Raw genomic sequence first — 25,976 nt, 5'->3', positions numbered from 1 at the left:
TTGGCAACGCATAGAAGATAGCGACCTTCTCTCACCAATGAACTCTACACCATCTGCTCAAGGTTTTCTCGGAGCCTGTGCCCCCCAGATGTTCCTGCATGTGCCTGTCTGTGAGAAATGGTTGTCAGATTGGAAGACATTTCCTCTGACCAGCAGCCTCTTTCTGATGGTCTGCCAGGCCCTGGACTAACATTTACTTTACCAGTGACCACTTGCAAGTTAACAAATAAGTGTGTGATTAATGTTCAAGCTAAAGGTCACATGCAACGTAAAACACAACTTTGCAGATTCTGATACCTTCGCATGGACTGACCGAAACAAATCATCAAAATGCAAATTCAACTTATAAAGTTGAAAAATAACCCGATGAAAAAAAACGCGAAATCGGAGTTCAAACGATTCACTAATTTCCCCGACTTTTCGGGAAAACTGGTTTCAACAGCTGGGCTGCGCTCATAGCACATGCGCAGTGAAATAGGTTCAGCAACTTGGAAGCAGGCTGTCCGGTGAATACTCGGAGAAGGCTTTGGTGTGAGCTATTTTCCTAATGTTTTGTTGATATCTCACAGGCGCGAGCTTTTATATGTTATGACAGTAAATAAACTGTTTATATAATTTCATTTGTCTATTTCATCACACTTTCTTCTTACCGAGTCACTTTCTCAGTTCGATACTTAAAAGCAATGTCATTATTTAGCGTTGACAGAATTTCTAACTGTGATATAGATATGTCGTTGTCACAGACAAAACTCAATGTCTTGTTTTATTGACACCTGTGTGTCTGCCTGCCTGTCTGCTAATGACAATATTCAATACACAACTGCGATCACTGACCACATGCAATTTGAACTTAACACCAATCAGGCTATACACCATAAAAAAACGCATTGATTTATGGCCCGAGTTCGGTCTCTGTCACATTATGTAATTACACAGACAGGCAGGTGTGATACTTGAACACATGACATGTTATGATGTCTGTTGATTGCAAAATGTTATACACAAAAAGGAGCATGTATTTACAAAACCCAACATCTCTATATGTACACACACAATGAGCCGTGAGGGCATCTGCAAATGAACCAGCCATTACACTTGAGTGCACACCCACCAGCTCTGACTGGGTTCGGTATCCCCGCTGCTTCGCTTTTTGGGAAGTAAACCCAAGTACACAATATTGCACTTTTGATTTGCGATTGTACGCTTATAATTTTGTTTATATGTTTTTTCATAACCAGCAATGTATATTATATGTTATGAATAAGTGATAATTGTGTTTTAATTATGTTTGATTTTTTGGTTGCATGTGACCTTTAACAGCTACTAGTATTTCAAGACACGACATCCCTGTGTCATGCCTCATAATAACCAACCATCATGTACTTTCTGAAAGTCTTTCCATGTCGAGAAAAGTTCAGTTTTAGTACTGTCATCTGCTAAACCAGTGCACATACTGCAAATATCAAATTTTATACCTCAATGTGCTTGGCGCATTCACAGCAAATGAACTATTGTGTTAATTGTGTTAAGCATGTTTCACATGAGCATTCCTACACTAAGGTATGATTGCCTGTATTTATATAATGGCAGAAGCAACTTAACAACTCAACAGAGGATGAAAATATGATCCACTATACTATATGCCATAGCTCCTATAGTTGTCCACTGACAACACAGTCGGGAACAAAAATACAACTAATATAGCTATTGTGTATATACATCTGATTTGTGCCAGAACTGGTGGACACCCTGTCAGTTGTTGTACTACTCACCACAGCCACATGTTGTATGGTAGTTATGGTAAGCTTAAATACAGGCAGTAAATCATATGTACAGTACACGTGCAGGTAGCCGAGAGCCGCGATGCGGTCCTATACAGTCAAGACATGACCCTGCACTGTATAGGACCGCATCGCGGCTCTCGGCCAACGTGCAGGCAAAGTTAAACTTAAAAATGATGTCAAACCCCATTTCATCTCACCTCACCAATTCTAATGCTTGAAAACAGAAACTCTTTAACTCTCTTCTCTTATACCAAAATAAGGTTTAATTTGCGTTCTCAAATTTTACAATCAGTTTCGACGTACACATGACTGACGTACTGACACCGAGTTTGCTGTAGAGCGTAGGGTTCACTAGGCCCTTATTCAACGCGCTGTACGGAGTTTGTAATACGGAAGTTGGAGAAGAGTCGTTCCCCTTTGAAAACGCTTCCTTAGAAACAGCGAGTGGTAAGACACGTAGATGATCCAAGCTCGCTTTTCTACATTCATTTTGAATAAACACAAGTAAATGTTTCACAATCTAATTAACATTTTGGTGATACATTATACATGCACCAGTTATGTGTGCTTAATCGAAATACAATCAAGCTATTATTATGATACTTGTAGTCATGATAAGACGCACCTGCACTTTCGTGGGTATCGGTATCCCTTACTCAAAACAAATGGCAGTGAAAGGCTACTGAGGAATACGGTTTAGCTTTCTATTGCTGCCTCAAGGTGTTATCAGTCCTTCTGGATATGTTGTTATATAGTCTAGTGAATGAGTGAGTTTAGTTTTACGCCGCACTCAGCAATATTCCAGCTATGGCGGCGTCTAGTGAATGACAGTATGGTACATATCAATGAATACCCTGTATCCAACAATAAAGTTCTGCTGTGTGTTTTTCTGTACCAATCACTAGAAAAAGGTTGTTTAAGAAACTATCATGCTCTATGTCATCTTTACAGGAGGCATAACAGTAGGAGGAACAGCACTTTTGTAGATTATTGGCATTAACATAAAATTTCAACTTCAATTTCATAAATAATTCTTTCACTTAAGTAAGATCAGATAAATGAAGTGAAAGCTAAAAGCCAATTAAAAAGATGTACAGAGACCATTGATTCAGCTGTCAACTTTGTTGTCTCTGTGTGGCATAAAGAACGGTACACCATGGGTCAGAATATCCTCATGATAAAACCTTTCACATGTGTAAGAAGCCATAAATTTTCCATATTAGGACGCAATGAATTATTTTTTAGGCGTTAACCCAAGTATTTTAAGGTGAGGATGGAGATATATATATATATTAGGTTCTTTCAAAAGCATCTTCATACAAGGCATTTGTAGACAAATGAATTTTAGGTTGGAGTGTGTGTGTGATTGTATTCATCATGTAAAGAAAGAGGGGAGGACATAGTTGTCTTCACCAGTAGGTACAGCCAGTAATGCTGTGTAAGATTCATAAAACTCTGATAAGCTGTTATTTTGTGAAAACAAGCTGGTGCTACAACTGTGTTTCAGATGTTCAACATGGAGGACACACACACTCCCAAGTAACACTTGGTGCCTGAGAAGAATGTGAGGCGGTGCTGCAGTATTAGTGTAGAGACCTGTGATTCCTTAGAGAATAATGGGGACGTATTTAACACCTGAGTTTGTTGAACGCCGCATCTCACGGCTGACAACAGTGCCAGATGGGTGGAACGCATCAACTAATCGCACACTGTACCAGCTTGACTTGAAGATGTGCCAGGTGAAGTCCCTCGTCTTCAGCTTTGAATGGGGCAAGGAAAGGTAACTCTTCACAGCGATGTGTTTCAGTGTATCATGTAGATCAATTTCTGATCTGTATACTGTTAAACCGGCAGAAGGCAGTACTTGTCTAAGTCTTAAAGCAGCTATCTTGTTAGCGAGTTCTCACAATGCTTAACAATATAATAACATTACCAGTGATAGGGAATGTTCTTGTGGTCACTGGTTCGTTATGAAAAAATAAATGACTAATTTGACATAAATGCTGTTGCCTTTCAGATCGTTAGCAGTGAGAAGTTTTGTTTGATGTTTAATGCTACACTCAGCAAAATTCCAGCTATATTGCGGCAGTTAGTAAAGAATTAAGTCTGAACCAGACAATGCAGCGATCAAACACAGTTGAATATGATGACATGTGTCAACCAAGTCAGCGAAACTGACCACCTGATCCTGCTAGTTAACTCTTACGACAAGAATGGATTGCTGAAGACCAATTCTAACCCAGAAAGCCCAAATATATTGTAGATGTTGGCACATGAAACCCACATCAATCAAACCAACAATCACTAAATTAGATTCTGTTCCACTTTCTGCTGTCTGCCACCAGATAAATCACACAGTATACAGTGGAAACACTTTTCTTCTTCCTCATATTTTCGTCCATGCTATTGTATTATATGCTGCTTAGTTAAGTAGGAAAATAAGATGCAGAACATGGCATGTTTCTGTTGTTGACATACCGGTACATTATGATTTGAACCCAACTCACTCACTCACTTCCTTGGTGTATCATATGAAAATTTGTGGAATTCAGTTGTATGTAATATGTCTGATATTAATTATGTATTAACATAATAAAAAACCCCACAATAATTGATTGAAGTCTGAACTAATTAATTCTCACCCAGGTCACATTAATGCTGTTTAGAAATATCTGCTTCAACAAGTTGTCAGTGTTCATTCTTATTTACAGAGAGGGCTTCCTGCCGAGGCAACCCTCTGTCCTTGACGCTCCAGAACGTATCCTCCGTCTGGATGTGAGTCTCAACGAGCTGGGCTTCCTTCCCCATGACAGTCTCCTCCCCTTCCGTAACCTCCGCGAGCTGGATGCATCGCTCAATAAACTCAAGAAGTAGGTGGCCTTTGTTGTTGTTTGTTTACAACTAAACAGGATATAGAAATATTTTTTTTGTTCACAAGTGTGCAGAATGATCTGCTACTGAGTTGCCATCTTTAGGGGTAGAAGTGGTTGTCCTCAGGAAGTGTCAGCCACATGTCCTGAAGTTTGCCTGTTTGGATCCCAGCTGAGAGGGAGAGAATGTTACCTGTTGTTGATATTCATACATTTACCAGTTTAATGTCTTGTTTTGTGGCCTGTCCCTATGACCAGTATTGACCACAGTACACAATCACACTGTTTGACAACGCTGTATGACGACCCTGCATGCCAACACTGTATGATCACCCTGCATGCCAACCCTGTATGATCACCCTGCATGCCAACACTGTATGATCACCCTGCATGCCAACACTGTATGACCACCCTGCATGCCAACACTGTATGATCACCCTGCATGCCAACACTGTATGATCACCCTGCATGCCAACACTGTATGATCACCCTCCATGCCAACACTGTATGATCACCCTGCATGCCAACACGGTATGATCACCCTGCATGCCAACACTGTATGATCACCCTGCATGCCAACACTGTATGATCACCCTGCATGCCAACACTGTATGATCACCCTGCATGCCAACACTGTATGATCACCCTTCATGCCAACACTGTATGACCACCCTCCATGCCAACACTGTATGATCACCCTCCATGCCAACACTGTATGATCACCCTCCATGCCAGCACTGTATGACCACCCTCCATGCCAACATTGTATGATCACCTGCATGCCAACACTGTATGATCACCTGCATGCCAACACGGTATGACCACCCTCCATGCCAACACTGTATGATCACCCTCCATGCCAACACTGTATGATCACCTGCATGCCAACATTGTATGATCACCTGCATGCCAACACTGTATGATCACCTGCATGCCAACACGGTATGACCACCCTCCATGCCAACACTGTATGACCACCCTCCATGCCAACACTGTATGATCACCTGCATGCCAACACTGTATGATCACCTGCATGGCAACACAGTATGACCACCCTGCATGCCAACATTGTATGATCACCTGCATGCCAACACTGTATGACCACCCTCCATGTCAACACTGTATGATCACCTGCATGCCAATACGTGTGACCACCCTGCATGCCAACACTGTATGATCACCTGCATGCCAACATTGTATAACCACCCTCCATGCCAACATTGTATGACCACCCTGCATGTCACACACTGTATGATCACCCTGCTTGCCAACACTGTATGATCACCCTGCATGCCAACACTGTATGACCACCTTGCATGTCAACACTGTGACCACCCTGCATGCCAACACTGTATGATCACCCTGCATGCCAACACTGTATGACCACCTGCATGCCAACACTGTATGATCACCCTGCATGCCAACACTGTATGATCACCCTGCATGCCAACACTGTATGATCACCCTGCATGCCAACACTGTATGATCACCCTGCATGCCAACACTGTATGATCACCCTGCATGCCAACACTGTATGATCACCCTGCATGCCAACACTGTATGATCACCCTGCATGCCAACACTGTATGATCACCCTGCATGCCAACACTGTATGACCACCCTGCATGCCAACACTGTATGATCACCCTTCATGCCAACACTGTATGACCACCCTCCATGCCAACACTGTATGATCACCCTGCATGCCAACACTGTATGACCACCCTGCATGCCAACACTGTATGATCACCCTGCATGCCAACATTGTATGATCACCCTGCATGCCAACACGGTATGATCACCCTGCATGCCAACACCTGTATGATCACCCTTCATGCCAACACTGTATGACCACCCTCCATGCCAACACTGTATGATCACCCTGCATGCCAACACTGTATGACCACCCTGCATGCCAACACTGTATGATCACCCTGCATGCCAACACTGTATGATCACCCTGCATGCCAACACTGTATGATCACCCTGCATGCCAACACTGTATGATCACCCTGCATGCCAACACGGTATGCCAACATATTGAACTAAGACCATGTGCCTCATAGATTTCAGTAACATAAAGTATCCTGACTGAATCCACACCAGTTATGCATACTGTTGCTATATTGAAAAACACAATGCATTTGTCATTGCTAGGTTATCTCCCTTTGATTGGATTGTGATTGAAGATATAGCAGTTAATCTACTTTACATAGATCAAGTTGATGGAAACACTTGCCTATATAATGGAACCATACAACAATGTTACATTTTAATTAATCATTTGTGGAAGTGAATTAAGGGACTGTTCTTAATTAATGTGTGTGTGTGCGTGTGTGCAATTGCGTGCGTGTGTCATGCATCTACATAAAAATCATCATCGCCCACCTAGCCATATGTTATGAACAGTCCCTAAACATATATATTTTATTTGCCAATCAGACACCAATTGCGGTAAAGGTACTTTGTGTACAGTATGTGAGCAAATGTCCAGAGTAGAAATTATTCCAGTTGTTACACTTGCTGATTATGATGGAGTATTGGGTTCAGAACCATTTCCTTCCTCTCAGTATCAGGCAATGCATGGTTCGCACAAAGTTTATGCATGAGATTAGACAGGCAAGTTTCAAGCAGCTTCATTGTTGGGCTGATTAAAGACAGACACACGGAACTCAGACAACACAAAGTGATGTCAGACCGAGACTGTCTGGAATGTTGATACATATGACATGATACAAAATAGAATGTACGAATAAAGTCTTCAAAAGCTGAACTATAGATATTTAAGCCTGTGTATGTTTTCAGCTTCCAGGGCATTGAGGTGCTGCATCATTTGTTCAGCCTTAATCTGGCCCACAATGCATTGCGGCACATTGATGGACTGACAACCAGTTCGATCTCTAGTCGAAATCGATTTGAGTATGAATGAAATTCGAGACATTTCCAGCTTGCCAAGTCTCATCAACCTACGGATTCTAAACCTCAGCAGTAACAAAGTAAGTTACTTGGATCCTGAAGATAAGCAGTGAGAGTGAGTGAGTGAGTGAGGGGAGCTGAGAAGCTGGGTGGATGGGTAACCTCAATAAGACTGAAACATTTTGCTGTACATTTTCATGTACTACCATACTAAGACAGTGGCCTGTGAGTATTGAAGCAGGGTGCTTAATATAGTGTTTACGGTATATGGATTTCAAACTCTGTGTATAAAATCCACCTCAGCAGTATGAACGTGAGCAACTCAAATCCAAACCTCAGTCCTAATGTAACCATCTTCATCCTCATCATGGTCCTGTTGCAGCTGATTAGCTTGGAGGGACTGTCATCTTTACCCAAGTTGGAAGAGCTCAATGTTCAGAGAAATCAGTTGGTAAATATAAAGATGATTTTGTTAAAGGTCACATGCAACCAAAAAATCATACATAATTAAAACACAATTATCACTTATTCATGGCATATAATATACATTGCTGATTATGAAAAAACATATAAACAAAATTATAAGCGTACAATCGCAAATCAAAAGTGCAATATTTTGTACTTGGGTTTACTTCCCATGAAACGAAGCAGCCGGGACACCGAACCCAGTCAGAGCAGGTGGGTGTGCACTCAAGTGTAACGGCTGGTTCACTTGCAGATGCCCTCATGGCTCATTGTGTGTGTATATATATAGAGAGATGTTGGGTTTTGTAAATACATGCTCATTTTTTGTGTAAAACATTTTGCAATCAACAGACATCATAACATGTCATGTGTACAAGTATCACACCTGCCTGTCTGTGTAATTACATAATGTGACAGAGACCGAACTCGGGCCATAAATCAATGCATTTTGTTTATGGTGTATAGCCTGATAGGTGTTAAGTTCAAATTGCATGTGGTCAGTGATCGAAGTTGTGTATTGAATATTGTCATTAGCAGACAGGCAGGCAGACACATAGGTGCCAATAAAACGGACACTGAGTTTTGTCTGTGACAACGACATAGCTATATCATAGTTAGAAATTCTGTCAACGCTAAATAATGACATTGCTTTTAAGTATCGAACTGAGAAAGTGACTCGGTAAGAAGAATGTGTGGTGAAACAGACAAATGAAATAATATAAACAGTTAAATTGGTAATCTACTGTCATAACATATAATAAGCTCGCACCTGTGAAATATCAACAAAACATTAGAAAAATAGCTCACACCAAAGCCTTCACCGAATATTCACCGGATAACCTGCTTCCAGGCTGCGCGAACCTATTTCACTGCGCATGTGCTATGAGCGCAGCGCAGCCCAGCTGTTGAAAACACCTTTCCCCCAAGCTCTGGGGGGAAATTAGTGAATCGTTTGAACTCAAATTTCGTGCAGTTGTTTTCATCGCGTTATTTTTCATTTTTATAAGTTGAATTTGCAATTTTGATGATTTGTTTCGGTAAGTCCATACCGATAGGTATCAGAATCTGAAGTTGTGTTTTACGTTGCATGTGACCTTTAAAAAAACTGAAAATGGCATTTCACTCTATACCTGTGTCACTGATTACTTGACAGACACACCTGTGTCACTGATTACTTGACGCACCTGTGTCACTGATTACTTGACACACCTGTGTCACTGATTACTTGACACACCTGAGTCACTGATTACTTGACACACCTGTGTCACTGATTACTTGACACACCTGTGTCACTGATTACTTGACACACCTGTGTCACTGATTACTTGACACACCTGTGTCACTGATTACTTGACACACCTGTGTCACTGATTACTTGACACACCTGTGTCTGATGTATTTACTTAAGTCTCAGTTTCACTTGATTCCAGTGAAAAGCTTGCTGTGAGATTCAAAGAGTGAAAATCTAATTGCATCGTTGGTTGTCGGAGCCAGTGTTATTCCAGCACATTAGCCCATCACCCTCTTCGTATGAGATTGAATAAAGCATCATATGTATATGGAATCTTTTAAATGCTAGTGTAATGAACCAACACAAAATCATTGTGCTGATTTTGTTTGTTAAGCCAGCTGTATACTGATACTGTAATCCCGCCCCTCCAGGTGAGTATAGTGCCGATCACCAGCTGTCTCCATCTTCGGATGCTCAACGCTGCCGAGAACGAGCTGAAGGAACTGGACAGTGTCACTGCCGTCCTTCAGAAGATGACATGGCTGCGGGTCCTCAGTTTACATGTGAGTCAGACTGGTGCTTAGTTTACATGTGAGTCAGACTAGTGTTCAGTTTACATGTGAGTCAGACTGGTGTTTAGTTTACATGTGAGTCAGACTAGTGTTCGGTTTACATGTGAGTCAGACTAGAGGTCAGTTTACATTTGAGTCAGACTAGAGGTCAGTTTACATGTGAGTCAGACTTGTGTTCAGTTTACATGTGAGTCAGACTAGAGGTCAGTTTACATGTGAGTCAGACTTGTGCTAAGTTTATATGTCAGTCTTACGAGTGGTCAGTTTTACATGTGAGTCAGACTTGTGCTTAGTTTACATGTGAGTCAGACTAGAGGTCAGTTTACATGTGAGTCAGATTAGTGGTCAGTTTACATGTGAGTCAGACTAGAGGTCAGTTTACATGCGAGTCTTACTAGTGGTCAGTTTACATGTGAGTCAGACTAGAGGTCAGTTTACATGTGAGTCAGATTAGTGGTCAGTTTACATGTGAGTCAGACTCGTGGTCAGTTTACATGTGAGTCAGACTAGAGGTCAGTTTACATTTGAGTCAGACTAGAGGTCAGTTTACATGTGAGTCAGACTTGTGCTAAGTTTACATGTGAGTCAAACTAATGGTCAGTCTACATGTGAGTCAGACTTGTGCTAAGTTTACATGTCAGTCTTACTAGTGGTCAGTTTACATGTGAGTCAGATTGGTGGTCAGTTTACATGTGAGTCAAACAACACAGACAGACAAACAAAAAACCTATTATATCTTATGTCACTATTGAACCCTTCCAGTCTGAGACCCTGCTCTCTCCCCCAGATCACTGGATGATAGGGGAACTTTACCATCATGTTCACTTTGTGTGTTTCAGGGAAACCCAATAGATCGAGAACACAACTACCAGACTGACATCATCCGAGCTGCAAATGTCATGACCCTCGACAACATCAGTGTCCGACCGTTGCCAAGGAGAGGTGTAAGTGGTTTTTGTATTGAGAAAAGATGACTATAAGATGCGATATATGTCTGTTTTCATTCCCAGTGATGAACCCCAGTTTGAAAGGACAAATATATTTGAAAATGTCCATTTGTCCCTGGTGTACATTATACAGTATGAATCTTCCCTGTAGAGGAGACACTGCCATGGAGTCATGTCCTGGTGTACATTATACAGCATGGATCTTCCCTGTAGAGGAGACACTGCCATGGAGTCATGTCCTGGTGTACATTATACAGCATGGATCTTCCCTGTAGAGGAGACACTGCCATGGATTCATGTCCTGGTGTACATTATACAGCATGAATCTTCCCTGTAGAGGAGACACTGCCATGGATTCATGTCCTGGTGTACATTATACAGCATGAATCTTCCCTGTAGAGGAGACACTGCCATGGAGTCATGTCCTGGTGTACATTATACAGCATGGATCTTCCCTGTAGAGGAGACACTGCCATGAATTCATGTCCTGGTGTACATTATACAGCATGAATCTTCCCTGTAGAGGAGACACTGCCATGAATTTATGTCCTGGTGTACATTATACAGCATGGATCTTCCCTGTAGAGGAGACACTGCCATGGAGTCATGTCCTGGTGTACATTATACAGCATGGATCTTCCCTGTAGAGGAGACACTGCCATGGATTCATGTCCTGGTGTACATTATACAGCATGAATCTTCTCTGTAGAGGAGACACTGCCATGGAGTCATGTCCTGGTGTACATTATACAGCATGGATCTTCCCTGTAGAGGAGACACTGCCATGGAGTCATGTCCTGGTGTACATTATACAGCATGGATCTTCCCTGTAGAGGAGACACTGCCATGGAGTCATGTCCTGGTGTACATTATACAGCATGGATCTTCCCTGTAGAGGAGACACTGCCATGGAGTCATGTCCTGGTGTACATTATACAGCATGAATCTTCCCAGTAGAGGAGACACTGCCATGGATTCATGTCCTGGGTGCCGTTCCACTAACCGATCTTAGCCCTATGCCAATCGTAAACCCCTAAAATCCCAATCTTAGTGTGACGTTACGATCGGCATACCGTTCCACTAACCAATCTTACCTAAGTCAATCGTAAAGTTAAGATTCAAAGTCTAAGTTGCTCATGACCAACTTAGGATAGCTAAAATCAATCGTAGAGAAACCAAAATGGTGGCTTTCCTATTCTATGTGAAAAATAAGAGCGAGCATTTAACCGTGAGCGTCCCCTAAAGTCCCCCATGAAATGAATTTGTATATTTCTGTGATGTAAACAAACACTGCGCTGAACAAGCCTTACAAATGTCAGGCCAGTCTGACCACTGTCGCCATGGGAACACAACCGAAGCGAAGTCGGTGTAACACATTTGTACAACAATATTGCAACGCCATGGTTAAGAATAGGGACAGCCTTGAAGTGAACAATGTTCTGAAGCAAAAGATACAAATATGCTTGATTTCACTGCGCATATTTGGTGGGGATTCTGAAGGCAGGCCGCTGTGGTTATTCAAGACCACTGACAGATTCTACATAATGCTATAGCCTCGTCCAATGCCTTGTTTATTCTGATTGACAAGGTTCAGGCACATATTAAAAGCTCTGACACAATTGACAGACTTAAAACCTGTTCTCAGGATATTACTTATAATCTCGGCTGTAAATATTCTCGTGTAAATTATAGATCTGTACACAGCGCTTTGAGCATGCCCACTGATGTGGAATAGGCGCACTATAAATATGCAATTATTATTATTATATTATGCTTGATACCCAGCGTTCTCACGCACTTGCACCTGAAACCAAGGTGCTTAGTACCCTAATATTTTGCTCTAGGTTTTTTCTCCACGTTTACACTTGGTTGGAAAAATACCCATGAAGGACCGTGTTAGAATATTGAACTTCAATAATTAACCCATGCCTGTCGTAAGAGGCCACTAACGGGATCGGGTGGTCAGGCTCGCTGACTTGGTTGACACATGTCATCGGTTCCAAACTGCGCAGATCGATGCGCATGCTGTTGATCACTGGATTGTTTGGTCCAGACTCGATTATTTATAGCTAAGATACATAGCGTTTACTAACATGAACGCTCATGTTAGTGAACGCTATGCATCTTAGCTAGATTATTTACAGACCGCCGCCATATAGCTGGACTATTGCTGAGTGCGGCGTAAATCTAAACTCACTCACTCACTCAGTTGGTTCGTAAACTACTTTCTATCATTTGCTAGACTATGCAAAGGGAGATAACGCGTGCCTCGCATTCCTCTATCTCTCGCACGAAACAGTCTCGATCTAAGCTTGGATCGGATCGTAAGATCGGGACCCGCTACGATCGGCCTAAGATCGGTTAGTGGAACGGGTGTAACTTTGAGCTAAGGCGATTGTAAAATTGGCGTAACTTGCTAAGATTGATCTTAGTTAAGATCGGTTAGTGGAACGGCACCCTGGTGTACATTATACAGCATGGATCTTCCCTGTAGAGGAGACACTGCCATGGAGTCATGTCCTGGTGTACATTATACAGCATGGATCTTCCCTGTAGAGGAGACACTGCCATGGAGTCATGTCCTGGTGTACATTATACAGCATGAATCTTCCCTGTAGAGGAGACACTGCCATGGATTCATGTCCTGGTGTACATTATACAGCATGGATCTTCCCTGTAGAGGAGACACTGCCATGGAGTCATGTCCTGGTGTACATTATACAGCATGGATCTTCCCTGTAGATGAGACTCTGCCATGTATTCATGTCCTGGTGTACATTATACAGCATGGATCTTCCCTGTAGAGGAGACACTGCCATGGAGTCATGTCCTGGTGTACATTATACAGCATGGATGATGTCTTCCCTGTAGAGGAGACACTGCCATGGATTCATGTCCTGGTGTACATTATACAGCATGGATCTTCCCTGTAGAGGAGACACTGCCATGGAGTCATGTCCTGGTGTACATTATACAGCATGGATGATGTCTTCCCTGTAGAGGAGACACTGCCATGGATTCATGTCCTGGTGTACATTATACAGCATGGAATCTTCCCTGTAGAGGAGACACTGCCATGGAGTCATGTCCTGGTGTACATTATACAGCATGGATCTTCCCTGTAGAGGAGACACTGCCATGGAGTCATGTCCTGGTGTACATTATACAGCATGGATCTTCCCTGTAGAGGAGACACTGCCATGGATTCATGTCCTGGTGTACATTATACAGCATGGATCTTCCCTGTAGAGGAGACACTGCCATGGATTCATGTCCTGGTGTACATTATACAGCATGGATCTTCCCTGTAGAGGAGACACTGCCATGGATTCATGTCCTGGTGTACATTATACAGCATGGATCTTCCCTGTAGAGGAGACACTGCCATGGAGTCATGTCCTGGTGTACATTATACAGCATGGATCTTCCCTGTAGAGGAGACACTGCCATGGAGTCATGTCCTGGTGTACATTATACAGCATGGATCTTCCCTGTAGAGGAGACACTGCCATGGATTCATGTCCTGGTGTACATTATACAGCATGGATCTTCCCTGTAGAGGAGACACTGCCATGGATTCATGTCCTGGTGTACATTATACAGCATGGATCTTCCCTGTAGAGGAGACACTGCCATGGATTCATGTCCTGGTGTACATTATACAGCATGGATCTTCCCTGTAGAGGAGACACTGCCATGGATTCATGTCCTGGTGTACATTATACAGCATGGATCTTCCCTGTAGAGGAGACACTGCCATGGAGTCATGTCCTGGTGTACATTATACAGCATGGATCTTCCCTGTAGAGGAGACACTGCCATGGATTCATGTCCTGGTGTACATTATACAGCATGGATCTTCCCTGTAGAGGAGACACTGCCATGAATTCATGTCCTGGTGTACATTATACAGCATGGATCTTCCCTGTAGAGGAGACACTACCATGGATTCATGTCCTGACTTCTGATACAAGGTGTTGCATGGGAGCAACTGACATGCTGTCTGCTTGACTGATGTCATTATCTGGATCTGTTTTCTATGACGTCCATCACATCCTTATCATCATTCTCAGTTTGCATGTCGCAGGTTTTACTTATCAGTATAGTCCTATACATACAGGGAGGGTTGCCTCGATGCCTTGTGGTTAAAGAGTTCGCTTGTCACGCAGAAGTCGTGAGTTCGATTCCCAACATGGATAAAATGTATCAGGCCCATTTTTGATGTCCCCCGCGGTGATATTGCTGGAATATTGCTAAAAGTGGCATAAAACCTAACTCACTCACTCACTCCTTGAGGATGCATTACTTTTGTTTTGAGGTACTGTTAGCAAACGATTGTCCAGCATCATGTAGCACCTACAGCATTGAATAACATCAAACACTGCTGTCTTGTTGATAGCCAGAATTGGTTGTTGATCTTGTGTTGAAATGTTTATATAGATAATGAGTGGTATGCATGTTACTGTAGGATGATCCAACACCGTCACCTAAACTACATACTCGAGCCGCCCGTCCAATGGCAAGTCCAGCAAACAAATTATTATAGTGACAACATAGCCGGCACCATCATTACAACTTAGTGCTTATTTCTGTAGTTAGAGAAAATTAATCCTTCTGATGATTCTAGTGCCACATCACTCCAACATCTGTGAATATGTACAGGTGAAAAGTTGTGTAGCATTATTCTGAGTGATGTGATGTATTGGCGCTGTATATACTTACCAAAGTTGGATGAGTATAACTCCATGCCTTATAATGAGCAAAACCTTCTGTTGCCTAATACGGTAGAGATGTCTGGAACAGAGGCTGCAAGGCTTACATTGTTTTGATGAGAACTATCACTGTTGTATAGTACTTTTTGGTCTCAGCATTCTGGTTATCTGCAAATCAAGCCTTGCATCATTGATTAAAACGGCAGCTTCTCTACGTAGCAGCCATAAGTATTCCTAGATGATGGATGAACATCTTGTGTACAAACCAGTGATTTAGTATTTGAACTGATTAGATTCAGTTTCTCATTGATACTGTCAGTCTGCTAGTTAATTCTCTTGATGCAGACACAGGTACTTGTTTCGAGTAGGTTTTGTTGATCTATCAATGATTTCTCACTTAAACTGTTCTTGTATTCTGAATTTTATCTTTTCACTTCGCTTGTAGTTTACTTCTTTCAAACTTCGTTTGAATGACTAATATCATATGTAGCAATTTATAAAAGCTGATGTCCTGTAAAATATGTCCGACTAATTCAATTCCTTTGTTTTTGATAACCATAAAATTAGCAAAATTTGAACTGGTGTTACACTTTTATATCCATGAAACATTTAGGATTAGACTAGAGGAAAATAGTCTCTTGTCTTTTAACAATGGAAGCACTGATTGTACATAGTGGTTCAGATCCCCCACAGTACCAACAGTAAGACTTTCAGGTTATCAGCACCATAGATGAGCTCTTGGATATCACTGACATGGTACACATCTAAGACATGAATAGCTTTGTGCTTTGCTCTCACATTCTCCATGACACAGCTGAAATACTGTTAATATCAGCTTCACACGACCCTCACTCTCGCTTGTAACCACACGTCTCATAGATTCACACTTAGTGTATGTAATATTTATATATTACAGTAGTTGGATTTAAGTTAGTAGTCTTTATGAACTTTTCACATTTACTTTCATTTTTTATTTATCAAATGATTATGAATCCATATTTGAATTGTTGATATCTTATGTTGTTATTCTGCAGAAGTTTTCACAATGTTTGATTTTGTCTGCAGTTTTTATGTTGTAAATTGTGTGAAGAAACAATTCCTTATAAATGAAAAGATCAATGGTTTTGTGACTTTTTATATTTAATATGATTTTCCATTTTGTAATTGACTTTTTTTGTAATGAATGAAATGTTCAACTGTAGCATGCTGTGTTGTAATTCAACAGTCTTTTTTCCAAATGTCAGATTTTCTGCAGTTTTTGTGTTTTCATTTGTGAGGAACAATTCCTTATTAATGAATGGATCAATGGTGATGTTGGTGCTACTGCAGGTGGAACATCGGCATCACATTGACAACATCATCACCCTAAAGGATGCGGCCAAACAGGCCTTCGAAGAGCGCATGCGTGGAGCCCGGGGAGCCATGGAGGACAATGTCAGATTCCTGCAGCACAGGATACAGTAAGTCTACACAGGGCAGGGCAGGGTAGGGTGGGGTATGACGGGGCAGGGTGGTGGAGGGCATACACTCGGACAGACAGATGAACAGACAGGTAGTACAGACAGTATTCGTAGCATGCACAGACACTCAGACAGTACACACAGATGGTCAGACAGGTAGTACAGACAGACAGTATTCATGGCATGCACAGACACTCCGACAGTACTAACAGATGGTCAGAGAGGTAGTACAGACAGACAGTATTCATGGCATGCACAGACACTCCGACAGTACACACAGATGGTCAGACAGGTAGTACAGACAGACAGTATGGACAGACAGGTAGTACAGACAGACAGTATTAAGTAGCATGCACAGACACTCAGACAGTACACACAGTATGGACAGATGGTCAGACAGGTAGTACAGACAGACAGACATTCAGTATTAGTAGCATGCACAGACACTCAGACAGTACACACAGATGGTCAGACAGGTAGTATAGACAGACAGTATTCGGAGCATGCAGAGACACTCGGACAGTACACACAGATGGTCAGACAGGTAGTACAGACAGACAGTATTCGTAGCATGCACAGACACTCAGACAAACAGATGGTCAGACAGGTAATACAGACAGACAGTATTCGTAGCATTCACAGACACTCAGACAAACAGATGGTCAGACAGGTAGTACAGACAGACAGTATTCGTAGCCTGCACAGACACTCAGACAGTACACACAGATGGTCAGACAGGTAGTACAGACAGACAGTGTTCGTAGCATGCACAGACACTCTGACAGTACACACAGATGGTCAGACAGGTAGTACAGACAGACAGTGTTCGTAGCATGCACAGACACTCCGACAGTACACACAGATGGTCAGACAGGTAGTACAGACAGACAGTATTCGTAGCATGCACAGACAATCAAACAGTATACACAGACAGGTAGTACAGACAGACAGTGTTCGTAGCATGCACAGACACTCCGACAGTACACACAGATGGTCAGACAGGTAGTACAGACAGACAGTATTCGTAGCATGCACAGACACTCAGACAGTACACACAGATGGTCAGACAGGTAGTACAGACAGACAGTATTCGTAGCATGCACAGACACTCAGACAGTACACACAGATGGTCAGACAGGTAGTACAGACAGACAGTATTCGTAGCATGCACAGACACTCAGACAAACAGATGGTCAGACAGGTATTACAGACAGCATTCAGCAGACACACTCAGACAGTACACAGAGATGGTCAGACAGGTATTACAGACAGACAGTATTAAGTAGCAGCACAGGCGGCTACAGTACACACAGATGCACAGACACTCAGCATGCACGAACCTCCGACAGTACACACAGATGGTCAGACAGGTAGTACAGACAGACAGTATTCGTAGCATGCACAGACACTCAGACAGTACACACAGATGGTCAGACAGGTAGTACAGACAGACAGTATTCGTAGCATGCACAGACACTCAGACAGTACACACAGATGGTCAGACAGGTAGTACAGACAGACAGTATTCGTAGCATGCACAGACACTCCGACAGTACACACAGATGGTCAGACAGGTAGTACAGACAGACAGTATTCGTAGCATGCACAGACACTCCGACAGTACACACAGATGGTCAGACAGGTAGTACAGACAGACAGTATTTGTAGCATGCACAGACACTCAGACAGTACACACACAGATGGTCAGGAAGTTGATGCCAATCTCACAAGGCTTAGTCCAGGATGAAATTCTCTGAGGGTTTAATATTATAACTCTGATTTGGATTGTAAGCAGCACAGGATACAGTCAGTACGCAGTACAGACACAGTCAGACACACATGGACAGGAAGGTGATGTCAAGCTCACACTGGGCTTAGTTCGGGATGAAACTCTAACTGTCTGAGGGAATAATGTTATCCATTTGTTTTGGATTGTTATTTAAATTCACACTTCATGTGAAACATTCAGATCTTTTGTATTATATTCTTTTGTATTGTTGTAGTGAATGTAACTGGCATGCTTAATAAACTGCAGTGCTGAACTGAGTAAAGCCATAATGTTTCAGGGTTCTGAAACATATATTGTCAAAGAAATTATCTACTGGGAGTTAATGTTAGCAATATTACAATCTTGGAGATCTGCCATTCAGAAATACAGGATGCTGTCACGGTCTGTACTTAGTGAACTTGAACTGATCATGAGTGAGTGTTAATTTAAACGAGTGTCCAATGTTTTGCCTGATAATGGTAATCAAGCATCAAGAAATGTCTTTCAAGACAGAAATAATATACTGACATTGTCTCAAGGTCACTTCAACATGAATACCAGGAGTTTGAGCACAAGATGAGATCTGACCTGGACGTTTGCCTAAGGTAGGACTCTCAGAAATTATGAATTCAATATCCCATGTGAATTAAAATGGCAGTTCATTGAGTTTATTAGTCAAAATATTTCCAGTCTTTTTCCTGAAGACAATACCAAGTACCAATGGTACCAAGTACTCTGTTGTTTGACTGAGGTCATGGTAGTCGTGTGTGATGTTGTATTGTTCCATTAAAGTTGTATGATTACACACTTATAAATATAGGAACTGAACTGTTGAATGTTCCAAATTTGTGTAAATATTTCTAGGTACATGGATACCTTGAGTTCTACAGAAGCCAGCAGTTTTGACCGGCGGTCATTGAATTTCCAGCCTGGTCATGAGAGACCGTGGGAAGGAGTATGTTGACTGAGATCTTCTTAGTTTCATTTCATTTAAAAACCATGCTTGTAGACTGTTGACAGTCTGTTGGAAACTTGGATATGATCTTTAAAAATATATGATCATCTCTGTATTTAGTCTTTGTATTTGTGGATAATTCCTTAACGGCTTGACCACAGTTCACCAATATATATTGAAAACTCCTTGACAAGTGTTACTATGTGTGTGTTGTGTGAACTGTCATGATTTCAGACTTCATGATTATGGGACGAGATCTGATTGTAGATGTTATAGAAAGTAAATGTTACAGACAGCGTATGTTGAGAAGCTGGCTGTGTGGCCACTCTACTGACTCTAGCTCTGTTATGTGACAGTACAAACACAGAAGTCCCAGACCAGACCACAGACACAAGGAGGACTACACGGATGTGAAGAACACAGATGAGGTGAGGGAGGGAGGAAGGAAGGAGGAGTGAGGAAGGGGAGCAGAGATGGAGAGAGTGATGGAGAGATTAGTGTAGAATGAATGAGGAGGACTATGCAGGATGGGAAGGAGAAAATGAGGGAGATGATGAAGTGAATGAGGTGGGAGGGAAAGGAGTGGGAGAGAGAGGGAGGAGATCTCTGAGTGATGGAAGGAGGGAGAGGATGAAGTGAATGAGGTGGGAGGGAAAGGAGTGGGAGAGAGAGGGAGGAGATCTCTGAGTGATGGAAGGAGGGAGAGGATGAAGTGAATGAGGTGGGAGGGAAAGGAGTGGGAGAGAGAGAGGAGATCTCTGAGTGATGGAAGGAGGGAGAGGATGAAGTGAATGAGGTGGGAGGGAAAGGAGTGGGAGAGAGAGGGAGGAGATCTCTGAGTGATGGAAGGAGGGAGATGATGAAGTGAATGAGGTGGGAGGGAAAGGAGGGAGAGAGGAGGAGATCTCTGAGTGATGGAAGGAGGGAGAGGATGAGGAATGAGGTGGGAGGGAAAGGAGTGGGAGAGAGAGAAGAGATCTCTGAGTGATGGAAGGAGGGAGATGATGAAGTGAATGAGGTGGGCGGGAAAGGAGTGGGAGAGAGACAGAAGAGATCTCTGAGTGATGGAAGGAGGGAGGGAGGACTCCTGGATGGGGAAAAAATGATAGATGAGAGACAGGAGTGAGAACTTGAGATCTCTGAGTGACGGAAGGAGGGATAGATGAGAGACAGGAGTGAGAACAGGAGATCTCTGAGTGATTGAAGGAGGGAGGACTCCTGGGTGGTGAGAAAATGATAGACAAAATAAGGGAGGTCAGGATGAGAGACTGAATGAGAGACCGGGGTGGTCTCACGGTGGGGATTGAGGGAGAGATGAGGGGGAAGGGGGGATGGGAAGAGGAGGGAAGAGTGAAAGTGTGAGTAACAAAGGAGAAAGGGAAGTAGTGATTGGATGATCTTGTGATAACCGTGAACATCTGTCAGGAAAATGTGGAAATGTTGGTAATGCGTGTTTGAACACATGTAATTGTTCCCCATGTTGGCTCTTCCTTGTTTGTCAACACCTGCATCCTGCGGAGTTCCTCTCCCTCGTAACATCGTCATCACCGCTGCTCAGTGTACAAGGGTCACCATGTACTTGAGGATGTCAGTGTATTAGGGTCACCACGAGTAAGCTTGACATGAGATGTGTGACAGTGTACTAGGGTCACCACGGAGTAAGCTTTACATGAGATGTGTGACAGTGTACATGCACCTACCATACAAACATATAACTCTCCTTTGGTCCATGTATCACAATAGCACACTTTGTTGTTAGTGTTTGTTTGAGCCGCGTCACAACAAGATGGTGATAGTCCTGTGAACGTGTGAGAGTATGTTATGTATATGTGAAGATATAGTTTGTACATGCTTGCTGACATTGTGATCTGTATGATCAGTGTTTCTCCTGTGTCACATGTCCATCACTACCTTGTCCTCAAGGACCAAGTGGAAGTATATTGTTCAGGCCAGAAACAAATGTCAAACATCAGTATCAACAAGGGAGGTAACCCAGGAAGTCTGAAATAATATACGTGAGGTGTAGGTTTTGTTCTCAAGCAAAGGTAGATTTCTCAACTTTAATTTGACTGCTTCCTCTCAAAGTTGAACATTTGTTAGAGGAACACTGATGGTGTAGCATTGAAAGACACTCATCTGTATGTCCTGAAGGTGTGGAGATGAGAGACACTACTCTGTATGTCCTGAAGGTGTGGAGATGAGAGACACTACTCTGTATGTCCTGAAGGTGTGGAGATGAGAGACACTACTCTGTATGTCCTGAAGGTGTGGAGATGAGAGACACTACTCTGTATGTCCTGAAGGTGTGGAGATGAGACACACTAATCTGTATGTCCTGAAGGTGTGGAGATGAGAGACACTACTCTGTATGTCCTGAGGTGTGGAGATGAGAGACACTACTCTGTATGTCCTGAAGGTGTGGAGATGAGAGACACTACTCTGTATGTCCTGAAGGTGTGGAGATGAGAGACACTACTCTGTATGTCCTGAAGGTGTGGAGATGAGAGACACTACTCTGTATGTCCTGATGAGATGAGAGACACTAATCTGTATGTCCTGAAGGTGGAGAGATGAGAGACACTACTCTGTATGTCCTGAAGGTGTGGAGATGAGAGACACTACTCTGTATGTCCTGAAGGTGGTGTGGAGATGAGAGTCACTACTCTGTATGTCCTGAAGGTGTGGAGATGAGAGACACTAATCTGTATGTCCTGAAGGTGTGGAGATGAGAGACACTACTCTGTATGTCCTGAAGGTGTGGAGATGAGAGACACTACTCTGTATGTCCTGAAGGTGTGGAGATGAGAGACACTACTCTGTATGTCCTGATGGTGTGGAGATGAGAGACACTACTCTGTATGTCCTGATGGTGTGGATGATCCACTGTATGTCCTGATGGTGGAGATGAGAGACACTACTCTGTATGTCCTGAGAGACACTGTGGAGATGTGGGAGATGAGAGACACTACTCTGTATGTCCTGAAGATGTGGAGATGAGAGACACTACTCTGTATGTCCTGAAGGTGTGGAGATGAGAGACACTACTCTGTATGTCCTGAAGGTGTGGAGATGAGAGACACTACTCTGTATGTCCTGATGGTGTGGAGATGAGAGACACTACTCTGTATGTCCTGTATGTGTGGGAGATGAGAGACACTACTCTGTATGTCCTGATGATGTAATCTGAGATGATGAGACACTACTGTATGTCCTGTATGTCATGTCCTGAGGTGGGAGATGAGAGACACTAATCTGTATGTCCTGATGATGTGGAGATGAGAGACACTACTCTGTATGTCCTGATGATGTCCTGATGTGGAGATGAGAGACACTACTCTGTATGTCCTGATGGTGTGGAGATGAGAGACACTAATCTGTATGTCCTGATGATGTGGAGATGAGAGACACTACTCTGTATGTCCTGATGATGTGGAGATGAGAGACACTACTCTGTATGTCCTGAAGGTGTGGAGATGAGAGACACTAATCTGTATGTCCTGAAGGTGTGGAGATGAGAGACACTACTCTGTATGTCCTGATGATGTGGAGATGAGAGAGACCTGACACTACTCTGTATGTCCTGATGATGTGGAGATGAGAGACACTACTCTGTATGTCCTGATATGTCCTGATGATGTGGGTGTGGAGATGAGAGACACTACTCTGTATGTCCTGAAGGTGTGGAGATGAGAGACACTAATCTGTATGTCCTGATGGTGTGGAGATGAGAGACACTACTCTGTATGTCCTGAAGGTGTGGAGATGAGAGACACTACTCTGTATGTCCTGATGATGTGGAGATGAGAGACACTACTCTGTATGTCCTGAAGGTGTGGAGATGAGAGATACTAATCTGTATGTCCTTAAGGTGTGGAGATGAGAGTCACTACTCTGTATGTCCTGAAAGTGTGGAGATGAGACATGAATCTATATGTCATTCAGGTGTGTTAATCTCTGTGTGCAGGTGTTAAAGTGTGCCTACAATGAGCTGGCTCGAGACCAAAGCAGACTGGAAGATGTGTAAACATCTCGCCTACAGTGACACACAGAGGCTGAAGATACGTTCACACAGCAGGATATGAAGAAGGGTCGATGGATGATATCTTCCTTGTTTGATAGACACTTAACTTTACTAACCTATGATAACCTCTACCTCATGTTTTTCCTTCAAGGACAGAGCCAGGTAAACTGGCGCGGGGTTACTTGGGTTGAGTAGGTCCGGATTTGAGGCTGGGTACTCACTGAACAACGCTTAGTCATGTGATATATTGTTCAGTGTGAATAACAATGAAACTCAAAGATTGTTATAACACTCTATATAGGTCATGATTTCTGACTACGCACACACACACGAGCTGACTGTTATCCACATACCGTCATCCCTCACAATAACTCCCCTTGTGATATCACGGTCCTGGTTAAACCTCAGGGTAGTCCGTAGTCTAGGTAGTCCGTGGCTCCCATATATATTCCCATCGATCACACATCTTCACGTCATCACAAATAGCATATCAACTAGCTGCTCAAGCTAATCATTATGTCAGGATGAACTAGGGAAATTCAGTGTGGAAAGTAATACAAAGTGTCCTTTGTTTATCTATGTATTGCAGGTTTTCAGATGGACCCGAGGGCCAGTGTTATAGCGAGGGATGACTGTATCTTTATTGTTTTATTAGGGATTTTGCAAATCAATTCCAATTATGGAACCCCTCTGTTGGGAACTCCTGGAGCAGTCTGGTAGAGCTAGGTTACTAGGGGTCGGGTACCTGATTGCCCTATTTCAAATCATTCAGTAGGTCGTGTGAAGAGAATTTTGAAATACCTTGGGAAGACATGTGGAAGGCTCTTGCACTTTAAATATATGAATTGTTCCTCAGTCCCGTTGGTCCCGGAGACCGGGAAACAACCCCTGGGGCATCGTGTGTTCTGTCAACGTTACCTGCTTACACTGAGTGAGATCTTCACTGACTTGATGTTGCATTGTTTTAAAACCATCACTATTAGTGGTTTGAATGGACATTTCTAGTTATCGTAGATATGCTTTGGCTCCATGCCAATAGAAGTATGTTAATGATGTTGTTTTGAGAAAGATTTAATGTTTAAAGATAAACATTTGACATTGTTGTATTTATTATGGTACTTGCCAACAGCTGAAGTAATGGTTGGTATCCATAGTTCTACTAGAAGTACTAAAGTTGATTGAAATCAGTGGAGTGCGTGAGGATTGTCTGTGGAGCTTCTGTTGGAGATGCATACAATGTTACCAGATATACAGGGTCTCAGTGCAACACCGAGTGGTTAATGTTGTCAAGTATCAGTCCAAGGACGAAGATTCCAGTACAATGAGAGATGCCAGTTGTTGTGTCCTCAACTGTGATTGGCTGATATAGAGTATAGTAAAACCACGCTCACCCACTCTGTGTAGCACCTATTTGTCAGCCATACAAGTCATTTTGCAGCCAAACATTATATTTCCGTCCACTTGTCCTGTGATACGGTGTTAAACCGATCTCACCCACTAACTCCCTGTGATACGGTGTTAAACCGATCTCACCCACTAACTCCCTGTGATACGGTGTTAAACCGATCTCACCCACTAACTCCCTGTGATATGGATGTCTTCATTATTTTCTGTTTCATATCTCTCATCTGGTTAATATTATCTTATGTTGTAATTGTTAATGTTGGCTTGTCTGAATGATTGTGGGAGGCTATGATCAGACTCTTAGTACATTTACTATTACCACTGTTATTATATATTTGTATATATTTGTGATTGCCAACCAACCGGTGTCTTCATCTTGACACAGACTAAGGAAATAAAACCAGCTACTCAATTCCCATGTTTCATGTCATTGGGGGAGGGCAGGGGCGTGGTGATAGAGTGAGTTGTGAGTGAGTGAGTGAGTTTAGTTTTACGCCGCACTCAGCAATATTCCAGCTATGTGGCGGCGGTCTGTAAATAATCGAGTCTGGACCAGACAATCCAGTGATCAACAGTATGAGCATCGATCTGCGCAATAGGGAACCGATGACATGTGTCAACCAAGTCAGCGAAACTGACCACCCGATCCCGTTAGTCGCCTCTTACGACAAGCATAGTCGCCTTTTATGGCAAGCACATGGGTTGCTGAAGACCTATTCTACCCCGGAACTTCACGGGTCGCGTGGTGATCGAGCTGTCAAAGGCGCCAGGCTGGTCATCCAGCGAGTTTAAGGTGTCCGGATCGAGGCCACCTGTGACCGGGTGTAAAAACCTTGGAGTCAACATTGTGTGCAGACTCTTTCAGTGTTGT

The 25,976-nt window shown here is 42.8% G+C and overlaps 1 protein-coding gene across 1 annotated transcript; it reads left to right on the top strand.

The window, feature by feature from the left end:
* Positions 1-2,190: 2,190 nt before the first annotated feature.
* Positions 2,191-24,791, top strand: LOC124286518 (protein phosphatase 1 regulatory subunit 7-like). Its single transcript, XM_046722889.1, is given in 13 exon segments — positions 2,191-2,231; positions 3,292-3,564; positions 4,496-4,654; positions 7,460-7,550; positions 7,552-7,650; positions 7,953-8,021; positions 9,698-9,829; positions 10,678-10,782; positions 16,827-16,957; positions 19,265-19,330; positions 19,590-19,680; positions 20,037-20,108; positions 23,645-24,791. Coding segments are annotated over 12 exon segments (1,239 nt in total). The 5' UTR covers positions 2,191-2,231; positions 3,292-3,400; the 3' UTR covers positions 23,705-24,791.
* The last annotated feature ends 1,185 nt before the right edge of the window (positions 24,792-25,976 follow it).

Source organism: Haliotis rubra, unplaced genomic scaffold (assembly GCF_003918875.1).
Source record: "Haliotis rubra isolate DU_JTF1 unplaced genomic scaffold, ASM391887v1 Scf385, whole genome shotgun sequence".
Classification (NCBI taxonomy): Eukaryota; Metazoa; Mollusca; class Gastropoda; order Lepetellida; family Haliotidae; genus Haliotis; species Haliotis rubra.
Note: the sequence above shows the minus strand (reverse complement) of the source record. Positions and strands in the feature narration are given on the sequence as shown.